The sequence below is a fragment of the Amphiura filiformis genome, unplaced genomic scaffold (assembly GCF_039555335.1).
Source record: "Amphiura filiformis unplaced genomic scaffold, Afil_fr2py scaffold_28, whole genome shotgun sequence".
Lineage (NCBI taxonomy): Eukaryota > Metazoa > Echinodermata > Ophiuroidea > Amphilepidida > Amphiuridae > Amphiura > Amphiura filiformis.
Genome location: NW_027305492.1, coordinates 834,093 through 852,000, shown reverse-complemented (window position 1 = coordinate 852,000; position 17,908 = coordinate 834,093). Strand labels below are relative to the sequence as shown.

At 31.9% G+C, this 17,908-nt stretch overlaps 1 protein-coding gene across 2 annotated transcripts in view; it reads right to left on the bottom strand.

The window, feature by feature from the left end:
- The window catches only part of LOC140143797 (uncharacterized), a 44,064-nt gene that overhangs the window by 9,174 nt on the left and 16,982 nt on the right, over positions 1–17,908 (bottom strand). For both annotated transcript variants that reach the window (XM_072165613.1, XM_072165614.1), the window contains exon 4: positions 1,712–1,856. In XM_072165613.1, the coding sequence (XP_072021714.1) occupies positions 1,712–1,856 (145 nt within the window). The remainder of the gene's footprint in view (positions 1–1,711; positions 1,857–17,908) is intronic.

Genomic DNA, 17,908 nt, shown 5'->3' with positions numbered 1-17,908 from the left:
TTAATTTGTATTATATATTTACGTACATTTCTCACTGCTCTGGAGCTACTCCGGATCACCCCACAGGGCTACTCCAGATCATCCGGCAGAGCTACTCCTAAGCAGTGTACCGTAAACGCGGGTCAAAAAGCCGTGTCCTACAGTTTGTCCACTCTGAAGTACAAAGTGACAACGCTCGCATATACAGCGCGTTACCAGTGCGTAGTGCTGCGTCTCTGCTGCAGGTATGCGTACCTCAAAGTCGGCACAATGTGTGCGTCCGCGTCTGTACTCTGAAGTAGATCCGGTATAGACTAGCCTGCAGCGGAGTACCTCTGTAGGCACTTCCTAACAAAAATGTGTGACGATCTGCTGCCATTTTATTTTCTCAATTTTGCTTTAGTCATGCATCAGTGTCGAAGCATTGCTATCAATTGGAAACCACCGCGATTGATTTCTGAATAGATATTGTCACAAAATAAAATATAATATGACATGTCACTCGAACAGGTTTGGGCACTTTTGGTAATATTTTGTTCAATACAATGACACGTAGCACCCTTAAAAAAACAAATTGCTATTTATTATCGCTATTGACATAACTAACAACTTACCTGTTTTGACCAAAGTGTTTAAATGTAGATATAAAAAATAATAGGTTTTTGGAGTTTTTTTTAAATAAGTAGTCTCCCCATCGGTTTTGCACTGTTCAAAGTGTCAAATTCAGCAACTCTGGTACCGAATTCAGCAACTTTTACTTATTTATATCAAGGTTCCAGCTGTAAAATGTCCTGTTGCTCCCTCGAGTGGTACAGAATCCATTTAAATAATGTTTTACTTTGTTGCCATCGATATTGCTGGCATTTCTGTTGATTTGGCAATGAACATTACGTATGAAGTATCTACCAAAAATCGTTTCGGTAAACAAATATTAAAAAATATTAAAATAATAAAAAATAGCATTATAAGGTATTTAAAATCTAATTAATACCTCTCATAATCTCATAATTTCTTGTTTTTGCCGACTCTGTATACAATTCACCATAATGTATTATCACACAAACACTGCTTAATTATTTGTTTGCTTTAATTTGTATTTGTATAACTTAAGATGGGTTCTTTGTATGTTTTTATGTTTTTGTGTATAATTAATGTTGTGATATAAATATGTTATAAGGTGGTACATCGTTTTCAGGCCTCTTGCCCTTGTGATGTACCTGCCTTCATCAATACTTGTTAATGTGCAATAATTTAATTTACCTCTGTTGTTACATTGTATGCTTTATGAGATTGATGAAAAATAAAAGATTGATTGATTGATTGATTGATTGATTGATTGATTGATTGGATTGAGATTGTCTATTGTTTGACCAATTTATGCAAATTTGGCGTGTTTAACCTGTGACCTTAGCAGATAAATTTAAACGAGAAACTTCATAGATGGGTTCATGTATAGACGAATCTAATTTCAGGCATTTCTACACCTCAATGGCAGCTATAGCTGGGTCCCAATTGGCTCCATCCCGCCTAAAATGTGAAATGAATCGGCCTTAGCGGGGAGTTTAAACTGGTCCGCTATCCCGAATTTTAAGCTTACCTAACACTTAACCTTAACCTAAACCTAAACCTAACCTTAAAAATTCGGACTAGCGGTGGTTCGGACTGACGGTGTTTCGGACTGACGGACAGACCCCGTGCAGTTGGGTGGAGGAAAATATAAAGTTATTCTCACCTTCCAACTATTGACGCCTCTCTAACCACGGGCAATGACGAGTCAACGGTTTCTTCGCTCCCAGTGGATAAGTCTACGCTGTACAAACCACCGGCAGTGCCAAAATAGTAAAGGGTATTACCATCCAAAGCAAGTACGCCCGCGGCTGTGGATCGAAATAATTGAAAATTTAACAAAGATGTAGTTTGTTTTTATCAAAGATGTGGGTTGTTTTTTTTACAAATATGTGGTTCTCCTTTAAAAAGATGTGGTTTGTTTTTAACAAAGATGTGATTTGTTTTTAACAAAGATGTAGGCTGTTTTTAACAAAGATGGGGTTTGTTTTTAACAAAAATGTGGGTTGTTTTTACCAAAGATGTAAAGATGTGGGTTGTTTTTAACAAAGATGTGGTTTGTTTTTAACAAAGATGTGGTTTGTTTTTAACAAAGATGTGGGTTGTTTTTAACAAAGATGTGGGTTGTTTTGAACAAAGATGTGGTTTTGAACAAAGATGTGGTTTGTTTTTAACAAAGATGTGGTTTGTTTTTAACAAAGATGTGGGTTGTTTTTAACAAAGATGTGGTTTGCTTTTAATAAAGATGTGGGTTGTTTTTAACAAAGATGTGGGTTGTTTTTGACAAAGATGTGGGTTGTTTTTCACAAAGATGTGGTTTGTTTTTGACAAAGATGTGGTTTGTTTTTGACAAAGATGTGGGTTGTTTTTAACAAAGATGTGGGTTGTTTTTACCAAAGATTTGGGTAGTTTTTAACAAAGATGTGGGTTGTTTTTAACAAAGATGTGGGTTGTTTTGAACAAAGATGTGGTTTGTTTTGAACAAAGATGTGGTTTGTTTTTAACAAAGATGTGGTTTGTTTTTAACAAAGATGTGGTTTGTTTTTAACAAAGATGTGGGTTGTTTTTAACAAAGATGTGGTTTGTTTTTAACAAAGATGTGTTTTGTTTTTAACAAAGATGTGGGTTGTTTTTGACAAAGGTGTGGTTTGTTTTTAACAAAGATGTGGGTTGTTTTTAACAAAGATGTGGGTTATTTTTAACAAAGATGTGGGTTATTTTTAACAAAGATGTGGTTTGTTTTTAACAAAGATGTGGTTTGTTTTTAACAAAGATGTGAATTGTTTTTAACAAAGATGTGGTTTGTTTTTAACAAAGATGTGGGTTGTTTTAAGCAAAGATGTGGGTTGTTTTTAACAAAGATGTGGTTTGTTTTTAACAAAGATGTGTTTTGTTTTTAACAAAGATGTGGGTTGTTTTTGACAAAGATGTGGTTTGTTTTTAACAAAGATGTGGGTTGTTTTTAACAAAGGTGTGGCTTGTTTTTGACAAAGATGTGGGTTGTTTTTTTTACAAATATGTGGTTCTCCTTTAAAAAGATGTGGTTTGTTTTTAACAAAGATGTGATTTGTTTTTAACAAAGATGTAGGCTGTTTTTAACAAAGATGGGGTTTGTTTTTAACAAAAATGTGGGTTGTTTTTACCAAAGATGTAAAGATGTGGGTTGTTTTTAACAAAGATGTGGTTTGTTTTTAACAAAGATGTGAATTGTTTTTAACAAAGATGTGGTTTGTTTTTAACAAAGATGTGGGTTGTTTTAACAAAGATGTGGGTTGTTTTTAACAAAGATGTGGTTTGTTTTTAACAAAGATGTGTTTTGTTTTTAACAAAGATGTGGGTTGTTTTTGACAAAGATGTGGTTTGTTTTTAACAAAGATGTGGGTTGTTTTTAACAAAGGTGTGGTTTGTTTTTAACAAAGATGTGGGTTGTTTTTAACAAAGATGTGGGTTGTTTTGAACAAAGATGTGGGTTGTTTTGAACAAAGATGTGGGTTGTTTTGAACAAAGATGTGGTTTTGAACAAAGATGTGGGTTGTTTTTAACAAAGATGTGGTTTGTTTTTCACAAAGATGTGGTTTGTTTTTCACAAAGATGTGGTTTGCTTTTAACAAAGATGTGGTTTGTTTTTGACAAAGATGTGGTTTGTTTTTAACAAAGATGTGGTTTGTTTTTAACAAAGATGTGGGTTGTTTTTACCAAAGATGTGGGTTGTTTTTAACAAAGATGTGGTTTGTTTTTAACAAAGATGTGGGTTGTTTTTTACAAAGATGTGGGTTGTTTTTAACAAAGATGTGGTTTGTTTTTTACAAAGATGTGGGTTGTTTTTGACAAAGATGTGGTTTGTTTTTAACAAAGATGTGGTTTGTTTTTTACAAAGATGTGGGTTGTTTTTAACAAAGATGTGGTTTGTTTTTAACAAAGTTGTGGGTTATTTTTAACAAAGATGTGGTTTGCTTTTAACAAAGATGTGGTTTGTTTTTAACAAAGATGTGGTTTGTTTTTAACAAAGTTGTGGGTTGTTTTTACCAAAGATTTGGGTAGTTTTTAACAAAGATGTGGGTTGTTTTTAACAAAGATGTGGTTTGTTTTTGACAAAGATGTGGTTTGTTTTTGACAAAGATGTGGGTTGTTTTTACCAAAGATGTGGGTTGTTTTTTACAAAGATGTGGGTTGTTTTTACCAAAGATGTGGGTTGTTTTTAACAAAGATGTGGTTTGTTTTTCACAAAGATGTGAATTGTTTTTTACAAAGATGTGGGTTGTTTTTAACAAAGATGTGGTTTGCTTTTAACAAAGATGTGGTTTGTTTTTGACAAAGATGTGGGTTGTTTTGAACAAAGATGTGGGTTGTTTTGAACAAAGATGTGGTTTTGAACAAAGATGTGGTTTGTTTTTAACAAAGATGTGGGTTGTTTTTAACAAAGATGTGGGTTATTTTTAACAAAGATGTGGTTTGCTTTTAACAAAGATGTGGGTTGTTTTTAACAAAGATGTGGGTTGTTTTTAACAAAGATGTGGTTTGTTTTTGACAAAGATGTGGTTTGTTTTTGACAAAGATGTGGGTTGTTTTTAACAAAGATGTGGTTTGCTTTTAACAAAGATGTGGGTTGTTTTTAACAAAGTTGTGGGTTGTTTTTGAACAAAGATGTGGGTTGTTTTGAACAAAGATGTGGGTTGTTTTGAACAAAGATGTGGGTTGTTTTGAACAAAGATGTGGTTTTGAATAAAGATGTGGTTTGTTTTTAACAAAGTTGTGGGTTGTTTTTACCAAAGATTTGGGTAGTTTTTAACAAAGATGTGGTTTGTTTTTCACAAAGATGTGGTTTGTTTTTTACAAAGATGTGGGTTGTTTTTAACAAAGATGTGGTTTGCTTTTAACAAAGATGTGGGTTGTTTTGAACAAAGATGTGGGTTGTTTTGAACAAAGATGTGGGTTGTTTTGAACAAAGATGTGGTTTTGAACAAAGATGTGGTTTGTTTTTAACAAAGTTGTGGGTTGTTTTTACCAAAGATTTGGGTAGTTTTTAACAAAGATGTGGTTTGTTTTTGACAAAGATGTGGTTTGTTTTTGACAAAGATGTGGTTTGTTTTTGACAAAGATGTGGTTTGTTTTTAACAAAGATGTGGTTTGTTTTTCACAAAGATGTGGGTTGTTTTTAACAAAGATGTGGGTTGTTTTTACCAAAGATGTGGTTTGTTTTTAACAAAGATGTGGGTTGTTTTTACCAAAGATTTGGGTAGTTTTTAACAAAGATGTGGTTTGTTTTTCACAAAGATGTGGTTTGTTTTTGACAAAGATGTGGTTTGTTTTTAACAAAGATGTGGTTTGTTTTTTACAAAGATGTGGGTTGTTTTTGACAAAGATGTGGTTTGTTTTTAACAAAGATGTGGTTTGTTTTTTACAAAGATGTGGGTTGTTTTTAACAAAGATGTGGGTTGTTTTTAACAAAGTTGTGGGGTTGTTTTTAACAAAGATGTGGTTTGTTTTTAACAAAGATGTGGTTTGTTTTTAACAAAGTTGTGGGTTGTTTTTACCAAAGATTTGGGTAGTTTTTAACAAAGATGTGGGTTGTTTTTAACAAAGATGTGGTTTGTTTTTGACAAAGATGTGGTTTGTTTTTGACAAAGATGTGGGTTGTTTTTACCAAAGATGTGGGTTGTTTTTAATAAAGATGTGGTTTGTTTTTAACAAAGATGTGGTTTGTTTTTCACAAATTGTTTTTACAAAGATGTGGGTTGTTTTTAACAAAGATGTGGTTTGCTTTTAACAAAGATGTGGTTTGTTTTTGACAAAGATGTGGGTTGTTTTGAACAAAGATGTGGGTTGTTTTGAACAAAGATGTGGTTTTGAACAAAGATGTGGTTTGTTTTAACAAAGATGTGGGTTGTTTTTAACAAAGATGTGGGTTATTTTTAACAAAGATGTGGTTTGCTTTTAACAAAGATGTGGGTTGTTTTTAACAAAGATGTGGGTTGTTTTTAACAAAGATGTGGTTTGTTTTTGACAAAGATGTGGTTTGTTTTTGACAAAGATGTGGGTTGTTTTTAACAAAGATGTGGTTTGCTTTTAACAAAGATGTGGGTTGTTTTTAACAAAGTTGTGGGTTGTTTTTGAACAAAGATGTGGGTTGTTTTGAACAAAGATGTGGGTTGTTTTGAACAAAGATGTGGGTTGTTTTGAACAAAGATGTGGTTTTGAATAAAGATGTGGTTTGTTTTTAACAAAGTTGTGGGTTGTTTTTACCAAAGATTTGGGTAGTTTTTAACAAAGATGTGGTTTGTTTTTCACAAAGATGTGGTTTGTTTTTTACAAAGATGTGGGTTGTTTTTAACAAAGATGTGGTTTGCTTTTAACAAAGATGTGGGTTGTTTTGAACAAAGATGTGGGTTGTTTTGAACAAAGATGTGGGTTGTTTTGAACAAAGATGTGGGTTGTTTTGAACAAAGATGTGGTTTTGAACAAAGATGTGGTTTGTTTTTAACAAAGTTGTGGGTTGTTTTTACCAAAGATTTGGGTAGTTTTTAACAAAGATGTGGTTTGTTTTTGACAAAGATGTGGTTTGTTTTTGACAAAGATGTGGTTTGTTTTTGACAAAGATGTGGTTTGTTTTTAACAAAGATGTGGTTTGTTTTTCACAAAGATGTGGGTTGTTTTTAACAAAGTTGTGGGTTGTTTTTACCAAAGATGTGGTTTGTTTTTAACAAAGATGTGGGTTGTTTTTACCAAAGATTTGGGTAGTTTTTAACAAAGATGTGGTTTGTTTTTCACAAAGATGTGGTTTGTTTTTGACAAAGATGTGGTTTGTTTTTAACAAAGATGTGGTTTGTTTTTAACAAAGATGTGGGTTGTTTTTAACAAAGATGTGGGTTGGTTAGTTTTTAACAAAGATGTGGTTTGTTTTTCACAAAGATGTGGTTTGTTTTTGACAAAGATGTGGTTTGTTTTTAACAAAGATGTGGTTTGTTTTTAACAAAGATGTGGGTTGTTTTTGACAAAGATGTGGTTTGCTTTTAACGAAGATGTGGTTTGCTTTTAACAAAGATGTGGGTTGTTTTTGACAAAGATGTGGGTTGTTTTTAACAAAGATGTGGTTTGTTTTTGACAAAGATGTGGGTTGTTTTTGACAAAGATGTGGGTTGTTTTGAACAAAGATGTGGTTTTGAATAAAGATGTGGTTTGTTTTTAACAAAGTTGTGGGTTGTTTTTACCAAAGATTTGGGTAGTTTTTAACAAAGATGTGGTTTGTTTTTCACAAAGATGTGGTTTGTTTTTTACAAAGATGTGGGTTGTTTTTAACAAAGATGTGGTTTGTTTTTCACAAAGATGTGGGTTGTTTTTCACAAAGATGTGGGTTGTTTTGAACAAAGATGTGGTTTGTTTTTCACAAAGATGTGGTTTGTTTTTAATAAAGATGTGGTTTGTTTTTAACAAAGTTGTGGGTTGTTTTTACCAAAGATGTTGGTTAGTTTTTAACAAAGATGTGGTTTGTTTTTAACAAAGATGTGGGTAGTTTTTAACAAAGATGTGGTTTGTTTTTAACAAAGATGTGGTTTGTTTTTTACAAAGATGTGGGTTGTTTTTAACAAAGATGTGGTTTGTTTTTAACAAAGATGTGGTTTGTTTTTCACAAAGATGTGGGTTGTTTTTAACAAAGATGTGGTTTGTTTTTCACAAAGATGTGGTTTTTTTTCACAAAGATGTGGGTTGTTTTAACAAAGATGTGGTTTGCTTTTAACAAAGATGTGGGTTGTTTTTAACAAAGATGTGGTTTGCTTTTAACAAAGATGTGGGTTGTTTTTAACAAAGATGTGGGTTGTTTTTAACAAAGATGTGGTTTGTTTTTAACAAAGATGTGGGTTGTTTTTCACAAAGATGTGGTTTGTTTTTGACAAAGATGTGGTTTGCTTTTAACAAAGATGTGGGTTGTTTTTGACAAAGATGTGGGTTGTTTTTAACAAAGATGTGGTTTGTTTTTACCAAAGATGTGGTTTGCTTTTAACAAAGATGTGGGTTGTTTTGAACAAAGATGTGGTTTTGAATAAAGATGTGGTTTGTTTTTAACAAAGTTGTGGGTTGTTTTTACCAAAGATTTGGGTAGTTTTTAACAAAGATGTGGTTTGCTTTTGACAAAGATGTGGTTTGTTTTTAACAAAGATGTGGGTTGTTTTTAACAAAGGTGTGGTTTGTTTTTAACAAAGATGTGGGTTGTTTTTAACAAAGATGTGGGTTTGTTTTTAACAAAGATGTGGTTTGTTTTTAACAAAGATGTGGTTTGTTTTTAACAAAGATGTGAATTGTTTTTAACAAAGATGTGGTTTGTTTTTAACAAAGATGTGGGTTGTTTTTAACAAAGATGTGGGTTGTTTTTAACAAAGATGTGGTTTGTTTTTTACAAAGATGTGGGTTGTTTTTAACAAAGATGTGGGTAGTTTTTAACAAAGATGTGGTTTGTTTTTCACAAAGATGTGGGTTGTTTTTAACAAAGATGTGGTTTGTTTTTCACAAAGATGTGGTTTGTTTTTCACAAAGATGTGGGTTGTTTTTAACAAAGATGTGGTTTGCTTTTAACAAAGATGTGGGTTGTTTTTAACAAAGATGTGGTTTGCTTTTAACAAAGATGTGGGTTGTTTTAAACAAAGATGTGGGTTGTTTTTAACAAAGATGTGGTTTGTTTTTAACAAAGATGTGAATTGTTTTTCACAAAGATGTGGTTTGTTTTTGACAAAGATGTGGTTTGCTTTTAACAAAGATGTGGGTTGTTTTTGACAAAGATGTGGGTTGTTTTTAACAAAGATGTGGTTTGTTTTTACCAAAGATGTGGTTTGCTTTTAACAAAGATGTGGGTTGTTTTGAACAAAGATGTGGTTTTGAATAAAGATGTGGTTTGTTTTTAACAAAGTTGTGGGTTGTTTTTAACAAAGATTTGGGTTGTTTTTAACAAAGATGTGGTTTGCTTTTGACAAAGATGTGGTTTGTTTTTAACAAAGATGTGGGTTGTTTTTAACAAAGGTGTGGTTTGTTTTTAACAAAGATGTGGGTTGTTTTTAACAAAGATGTGGGTTATTTTTAACAAAGATGTGGGTTATTTTTAACAAAGATGTGGTTTGTTTTTAACAAAGATGTGGTTTGTTTTTAACAAAGATGTGAATTGTTTTGAACAAAGATGTGGTTTGTTTTTAACAAAGATGTGGGTTGTTTTAAACAAAGATGTGGGTTGTTTTTAACAAAGATGTGGTTTGTTTTTAACAAAGATGTGTTTTGTTTTTAACAAAGATGTGGGTTGTTTTTGACAAAGATGTGGTTTGTTTTTAACAAAGATGTGGGTTGTTTTTAACAAAGGTGTGGTTTGTTTTTGACAAAGATGTGGGTTGTTTTTTTACAAATATGTGGTTCTCCTTTAAAAAGATGTGGTTTGTTTTTAACAAAGATGTGATTTGTTTTTAACAAAGATGTAGGCTGTTTTTAACAAAGATGGGGTTTGTTTTTAACAAAAATGTGGGTTGTTTTTACCAAAGATGTAAAGATGTGGGTTGTTTTTAACAAAGATGTGGTTTGTTTTTAACAAAGATGTGAATTGTTTTTAACAAAGATGTGGTTTGTTTTTAACAAAGATGTGGGTTGTTTTAAACAAAGATGTGGGTTGTTTTTAACAAAGATGTGGTTTGTTTTTAACAAAGATGTGTTTTGTTTTTAACAAAGATGTGGGTTGTTTTTGACAAAGATGTGGTTTGTTTTTAACAAAGATGTGGGTTGTTTTTAACAAAGGTGTGGTTTGTTTTTAACAAAGGTTGTGATGTGGGTTATTTTTAACAAAGATGTGGGTTATTTTTAACAAAGATGTGGTTTGTTTTTAACAAAGATGTGGGTTGTTTTGAACAAAGATGTGGGTTGTTTTGAACAAAGATGTGGGTTGTTTTGAACAAAGATGTGGGTTGTTTTGAACAAAGATGTGGTTTTGAACAAAGATGTTTGTTTTAACAAAGATGTGGTTTGTTTTTCACAAAGATGTGGGTTGTTTTTAACAAAGATGTGGGTTGTTTTTACCAAAGATGTGGGTTGTTTTTACCAAAGATTTGGGTTGTTTTGAACAAAGATGTGGGTTATTTTTAACAAAGATGTGGGTTATTTTTAACAAAGATGTGGTTTGTTTTGAACAAAGATGTGGGTTGTTTTGAACAAAGATGTGGGTTATTTTTAACAAAGATGTGGGTTATTTTTAACAAAGATGTGGTTTGTTTTAACAAAGATGTGGGTTGTTTTGAACAAAGATGTGGGTTGTTTTGAACAAAGATGTGGGTTGTTTTGAACAAAGATGTGGGTTGTTTTGAACAAAGATGTGGTTTTGAACAAAGATGTGGGTTGTTTTTAACAAAGATGTGGTTTGTTTTTCACAAAGATGTGGTTTGTTTTTTACAAAGATGTGGGTTGTTTTTAACAAAGATGTGGTTTGTTTTTCACAAAGATGTGGTTTGCTTTTAACAAAGATGTGGTTTGTTTTTGACAAAGATGTGGTTTGTTTTTAACAAAGTTGTGGGTTGTTTTTACCAAAGATGTGGGTAGTTTTTAACAAAGATGTGTTTTTTTACAAAGATGTGGGTTGTTTTTGACAAAGATGTGGTTTGTTTTTAACAAAGATGTGAATTGTTTTTAACAAAGTTGTGGGTTATTTTTAACAAAGATGTGGTTTGCTTTTAACAAAGATGTGGTTTGTTTTTAACAAAGATGTGGTTTGTTTTTACCCAAAGATGTGGGTTGTTTTTAACAAAGATGTGGTTTGTTTTTGACAAAGATGTGGTTTGTTTTGACAAAGATGTGGGTTGTTTTTACCAAAGATGTGGGTTGTTTTTTACAAAGATGTGGGTTGTTTTTACCAAAGATGTGGGTTGTTTTTAACAAAGATGTGGTTTGTTTTTCACAAAGATGTGAATTGTTTTTTACAAAGATGTGGGTTGTTTTTAACAAAGATGTGGTTTGTTTTTGACAAAGATGTGGTTTGTTTTTGACAAAGATGTGGTTTGCTTTTAACAAAGATGTGGTTTGTTTTTGACAAAGATGTGGGTTGTTTTGAACAAAGATGTGGTTTTGAACAAAGATGTGGTTTGTTTTTAACAAAGATGTGGGTTGTTTTTAACAAAGATGTGGGTTATTTTTAACAAAGATGTGGTTTGCTTTTAACAAAGATGTGGGTTGTTTTTAACAAAGATGTGGGTTGTTTTTAACAAAGATGTGGTTTGTTTTTGACAAAGATGTGGTTTGTTTTTGACAAAGATGTATGTTGTTTTTAACAAAGATGTGGTTTGCTTTTAACAAAGATGTGGGTTGTTTTTAACAAAGTTGTGGGTTGTTTTTGAACAAAGATGTGGGTTGTTTTGAACAAAGATGTGGGTTGTTTTGAACAAAGATGTGGGTTGTTTTGAACAAAGATGTGGTTTTGAATAAAGATGTGGTTTGTTTTTAACAAAGTTGTGGGTTGTTTTTACCAAAGATTTGGGTAGTTTTTAACAAAGATGTGGTTTGTTTTTCACAAAGATGTGGTTTGTTTTTTACAAAGATGTGGGTTGTTTTTAACAAAGATTGGTTTGCTTTTAACAAAGATGTGGGTTGTTTTGAACAAAGATGTGGGTTGTTTTGAACAAAGATGTGGGTTGTTTTGAACAAATATGTGGTTTTGAACAAAGATGTGGTTTGTTTTTAACAAAGTTGTGGGTTGTTTTACCAAAGATTTGGGTAGTTTTTAACAAAGATGTGGGTTGTTATTAACAAAGATGTGGTTTGTTTTTGACAAAGATGTGGTTTGTTTTTTACGAAGATGTGGTTTGTTTTTGACAAAGATGTGGTTTGCTTTTAACAAAGATGTGGGTTGTTTTGAACAAAGATGTGGGTTGTTTTTAACAAAGATGTGGGTTGTTTTTAACAAAGATGTGGTTTGTTTTTAACAAAGATGTGGTTTGTTTTTCACAAAGATGTGGTTTGTTTTTAACAAAGATGTGGTTTGTTTTAACAAAGATGTGGTTTGTTTTTAACAAAGATGTGGTTTGTTTTTCACAAAGATGTGGTTTGTTTTTAACAAAGATGTGGGTTGTTTTTAACAAAGATGTGGTTTGTTTTTAACAAAGATGTGGTTTGTTTTTGACAAAGATGTGGTTTGTTTTTAACAAAGATGTGGTTTGTTTTTAACAAAGATGTGGGTTGTTTTTAACAAAGATGTGGTTTGTTTTTAACAAAGATGTGGTTTGTTTTTCACAAAGATGTGGTTTTTTTAACAAAGATGTGGTTTGTTTTTAACAAAGATGTGGTTTGTTTTTGACAAAGATGTGGTTTGCTTTTAACAAAGATGTGGGTTGTTTTTGACAAAGATGTGGTTTGCTTTTAACAAAGATGTGGTTTGCTTTTAACAAAGATGTGGGTTGTTTTTGACAAAGATGTGGTTTGTTTTTAACAAAGATGTGGTTTGTTTTTGACAAAGATGTGGGTTGTTTTTGACAAAGATGTGGGTTGTTTTGAACAAAGATGTGGTTTTGAATAAAGATGTGGTTTGTTTTTAACAAAGATGTGGTTTGTTTTTCACAAAGATGTGGGTTGTTTTTACCAAAGATTTGGGTAGTTTTTAACAAAGATGTGGTTTGTTTTTCACAAAGATGTGGTTTGTTTTTTACAAAGATGTGGGTTGTTTTTAACAAAGATGTGGTTTGTTTTTCACAAAGATGTGGTTTGCTTTTAACAAAGATGTGGTTTGTTTTTTACAAAGATGTGGTTTTGAATAAAGATGTGGTTTGTTTTTAACAAAGTTGTGGGTTGTTTTACCAAAGATTTGGGTAGTTTTTAACAAAGATGTGGTTTGTTTTTCACAAAGATGTGGTTAGTTTTTAACAAAGATGTGGTTTGTTTTTCACAAAGATGTGGTTTGTTTTTCACAAAGATGTGGGTTGTTTTTAACAAAGATGTGGTTTGCTTTAACAAAGATGTGGTTTGCTTTTAACAAAGATGTGGGTTGTTTTAAACAAAGATGTGGGTTGTTTTTAACAAAGATGTGGTTTGTTTTTAACAAAGATGTGAATTGTTTTTCACAAAGATGTGGTTTGTTTTTGACAAAGATGTGGTTTGTTTTTGACAAAGATGCGGGTTGTTTTTAACAAAGATGTGGTTTGCTTTTAACAAAGATGTGGGTTGTTTTGAACAAAGATGTGGGTTGTTTTGAACAAAGATGTGGGTTGTTTTGAACAAAGATGTGGTTTTGAACAAAGATGTGGTTGTTTTTAACAAAGTTGTGGGTTGTTTTTACCAAAGATTTGGGTAGTTTTTAACAAAGATGTGGTTTGTTTTTAACAAAGATGTGGTTTGTTTTTAACAAAGATGTGGGTTGTTTTTAACAAAGATGTGGTTTGTTTTTAACAAAGATGTGGGTTGTTTTTAACAAAGTTGTGGGTTGTTTTTACCAACGATGTGGGTTGTTTTTGACAAAGATGTGGGTTGTTTTTAACAAAGATGTGGTTTGCTTTTAACAAAGATGTGGGTTGTTTTTGACAAAGATGTGGGTTGTTTTTAACAAAGATGTGGTTTGTTTTTTTGACAAAGATGTGGGTTGTTTTTGACAAAGATGTGGGTTGTTTTGAACAAAGATGTGGTTTTGAATAAAGATGTGGTTTGTTTTAACAAAGTTGTGGGTTGTTTTACCAAAGATTTGGGTAGTTTTTAACAAAGATGTGGGTTGTTTTTCACAAAGATGTGGTTTGTTTTTTACAAAGATGTGGTTTGTTTTTGACAAAGATGTGGTTTGCTTTTAACAAAGATGTGGTTTGTTTTTGACAAAGATGTGGGTTGTTTTGAACAAAGATGTGGTTTTGAACAAAGATGTGGTTTGTTTTTAACAAAGATGTGGGTTGTTTTTAACAAAGATGTGGGTTATTTTTAACAAAGATGTGGTTTGCTTTTAACAAAGATGTGGGTTGTTTTTAACAAAGATGTGGGTTGTTTTTAACAAAGATGTGGTTTGTTTTTGACAAAGATGTGGTTTGTTTTTGACAAAGATGTGGGTTGTTTTTAACAAAGATGTGGTTTGCTTTTAACAAAGATGTTTGTTTTTAACAAAGATGTGGGTTGTTTTGAACAAAGATGTGGGTTGTTTTGAACAAAGATGTGGGTTGTTTTGAACAAAGATGTGGGTTGTTTTGAACAAATATGTGGTTTTGAATAAAGATGTGGTTTGTTTTTAACAAAGTTGTGGGTTGTTTTTACCAAAGATTTGGGTAGTTTTTAACAAAGATGTGGTTTGTTTTTCACAAAGATGTGGTTTGTTTTTTACAAAGATGTGGGTTGTTTTTAACAAAGATGTGGTTTGCTTTTAACAAAGATGTGGGTTGTTTTGAACAAAGATGTGGGTTGTTTTGAACAAAGATGTGGGTTGTTTTGAACAAAGATGTGGTTTTGAACAAAGATGTGGTTTGTTTTTAACAAAGTTGTGGGTTGTTTTTACCAAAGATTTGGGTAGTTTTTAACAAAGATGTGGTTTGTTTTTCACAAAGATGTGGTTTGTTTTTGACAAAGATGTGGTTTGTTTTTAACAAAGATGTGGTTTGTTTTTGACAAAGATGTGGTTTGCTTTTAACAAAGATGTGGGTTGTTTTGAACAAAGATGTGGTTTGTTTTTTACAAAGATGTGGGTTGTTTTTAACAAAGATGTGGTTTGCTTTTAACAAAGATGTGGGTTGTTTTGAACAAAGATGTGGGTTGTTTTGAACAAAGATGTGGGTTGTTTTGAACAAAGATGTGGTTTTGAACAAAGATGTGGTTTGTTTTTAACAAAGTTGTGGGTTGTTTTTACCAAAGATTTGGGTAGTTTTTAACAAAGATGTGGTTTGTTTTTCACAAAGATGTGGTTTGTTTTTGACAAAGATGTGGTTTGTTTTTAACAAAGATGTGGTTTGTTTTTGACAAAGATGTGGTTTGCTTTTAACAAAGATGTGGGTTGTTTTGAACAAAGATGTGGTTTGTTTTTAACAAAGATGTGGTTTGTTTTTCACAAAGATGTGGTTTGTTTTTAACAAAGATGTGGTTTGTTTTTAACAAAGATGTGGTTTGTTTTTAACAAAGAACAAAGATGTGGTTTGTTTTTAACAAAGATGTGGGTTGTTTTTAACAAAGATGTGGTTTGTTTTTAACAAAGATGTGGTTTGTTTTTGACAAAGATGTGGTTTGTTTTTAACAAAGATGTGGTTTGTTTTTAACAAAGATGTGGGTTGCTTTTAACAAAGATGTGGTTTGTTTTTAACAAAGATGTGGTTTGTTTTTCACAAAGATGTGGTTTTTTTAACAAAGATGTGGTTTGTTTTTAACAAAGATGTGGTTTGTTTTTGACAAAGATGTGGTTTGCTTTTAACAAAGATGTGGGTTGTTTTTGACAAAGATGTGGTTTGCTTTTAACAAAGATGTGGTTTGCTTTTAACAAAGATGTGGGTTGTTTTTGACAAAGATGTGGGTTGTTTTTAACAAAGATGTGGTTTGTTTTTGACAAAGATGTGGGTTGTTTTTGACAAAGATGTGGGTTGTTTTGAACAAAGATGTGGTTTTGAATAAAGATGTGGTTTGTTTTTAACAAAGATGTGGTTTGTTTTTCACAAAGATGTGGGTTGTTTTTACCAAAGATTTGGGTTGTTTTTAACAAAGATGTGGTTTGTTTTTCACAAAGATGTGGTTTGTTTTTACAAAGATGTGGGTTGTTTTTAACAAAGATGTGGTTTGTTTTTCACAAAGATGTGGTTTGCTTTTAACAAAGATGTGGTTTGTTTTTTACAAAGATGTGGGTTGTTTTTAACAAAGATGTGGTTTTGAATAAAGATGTGGTTTGTTTTTAACAAAGTTGTGGGTTGTTTTTACCAAAGATTTGGGTAGTTTTTAACAAAGATGTGGTTTGTTTTTCACAAAGATGTGGGTTGTTTTTAACAAAGATGTGGTTTGTTTTTCACAAAGATGTGGTTTGTTTTTCACAAAGATGTGGGTTGTTTTTAACAAAGATGTGGTTTGCTTTTAACAAAGATGTGGGTTGTTTTTAACAAAGATGTGGTTTGCTTTTAACAAAGATGTGGGTTGTTTTAAACAAAGATGTGGGTTGTTTTTAACAAAGATGTGGTTTGTTTTTAACAAAGATGTGAATTGTTTTTCACAAAGATGTGGTTTGTTTTTGACAAAGATGTGGTTTGTTTTTGACAAAGATGCGGGTTGTTTTTAACAAAGATGTGGTTTGCTTTTAACAAAGATGTGGGTTGTTTTGAACAAAGATGTGGGTTGTTTTGAACAAAGATGTGGGTTGTTTTGAACAAAGATGTGGTTTTGAACAAAGATGTGGTTTGTTTTTAACAAAGTTGTGGGTTGTTTTTACCAAAGATTTGGGTAGTTTTTAACAAAGATGTGGTTTGTTTTTGACAAAGATGTGGTTTGTTTTTAACAAAGATGTGGTTTGTTTTTAACAAAGATGTGGGTTGTTTTTAACAAAGATGTGGTTTGCTTTTAACAAAGATGTGGTTTGTTTTTAACAAAGATGTGGGTTGTTTTTAACAAAGTTGTGGGTTGTTTTTACCAACGATGTGGGTTGTTTTTGACAAAGATGTGGGTTGTTTTTAACAAAGATGTGGTTTTTTTAACAAAGATGTGGGTTGTTTTTGACAAAGATGTGGGTTGTTTTTAACAAAGATGTGGTTTGTTTTTGACAAAGATGTGGGTTGTTTTTGACAAAGATGTGGGTTGTTTTGAACAAAGATGTGGTTTTGAATAAAGATGTGGTTTGTTTTTAACAAAGTTGTGGGTTGTTTTTACCAAAGATTTGGGTAGTTTTTAACAAAGATGTGGGTTGTTTTTCACAAAGATGTGGTTTGTTTTTTACAAAGATGTGGTTTGTTTTTCACAAAGATGTGGTTTGTTTTTCACAAAGATGTGGTTTGTTTTTTACAAAGATGTGGGTTGTTTTTAACAAAGTTGTGGGTTGTTTTTACCAAAGATTTGGGTAGTTTTTAACAAAGATGTGGGTTGTTTTTCACAAAGATGTGGTTTGTTTTTAACAAAGATGTGGTTTGTTTTTTACAAAGATGTGGGTTGTTTTTAACAAAGATGTGGTTTGTTTTTCACAAAGATGTGGTTTGTTTTTTACAAAGATGTGGTTTGTTTTTGACAAAGATGTGGGTTGTTTTTAACAAAGATGTGGGTTGTTTTTAACAAAGATGTGGGTTGTTTTTACCAAAGATGTGGGTTGTTTTTAACAAAGATGTGGTTTGTTTTTAACAAAGATGTGGGTTGTTTTGAACAAAGATGTGGTTTTTACCAAAGATTTGGGTTGTTTTTAACAAAGATGTGGTTTGTTTTTCACAAAGATGTGGTTTGTTTTTTACAAAGATGTGGGTTGTTTTTAACAAAGATGTGGTTTGTTTTTGACAAAGATGTGGTTTGCTTTTAACAAAGATGTGGGTTGTTTTTACCAAAGATGTGGTTTGTTTTTAACAAAGATGTGGGTTGTTTTTAACAAAGATGTGGGTTGTTTTTAACAAAGATGTGGGTTGTTTTTAACAAAGATGTGGTTTGTTTTTAACAAAGATGTGGGTTGTTTTGAACAAAGATGTGGTTTTTACCAAAGATTTGGGTTGTTTTTAACAAAGATGTGGTTTGTTTTTCACAAAGATGTGGTTTGTTTTTTACAAAGATGTGGTTTGTTTTTCACAAAGATGTGGTTTGTTTTTTACAAAGATGTGGGTTGTTTTTTACAAAGATGTGGGTTGTTTTGAACAAAGATGTGGTTTGTTTTTTACAAAGATGTGGGTTGTTTTGAACAAAGATGTGGTTTTGAACAAAGATGTGGGTTGTTTTTAACAAAGATGTG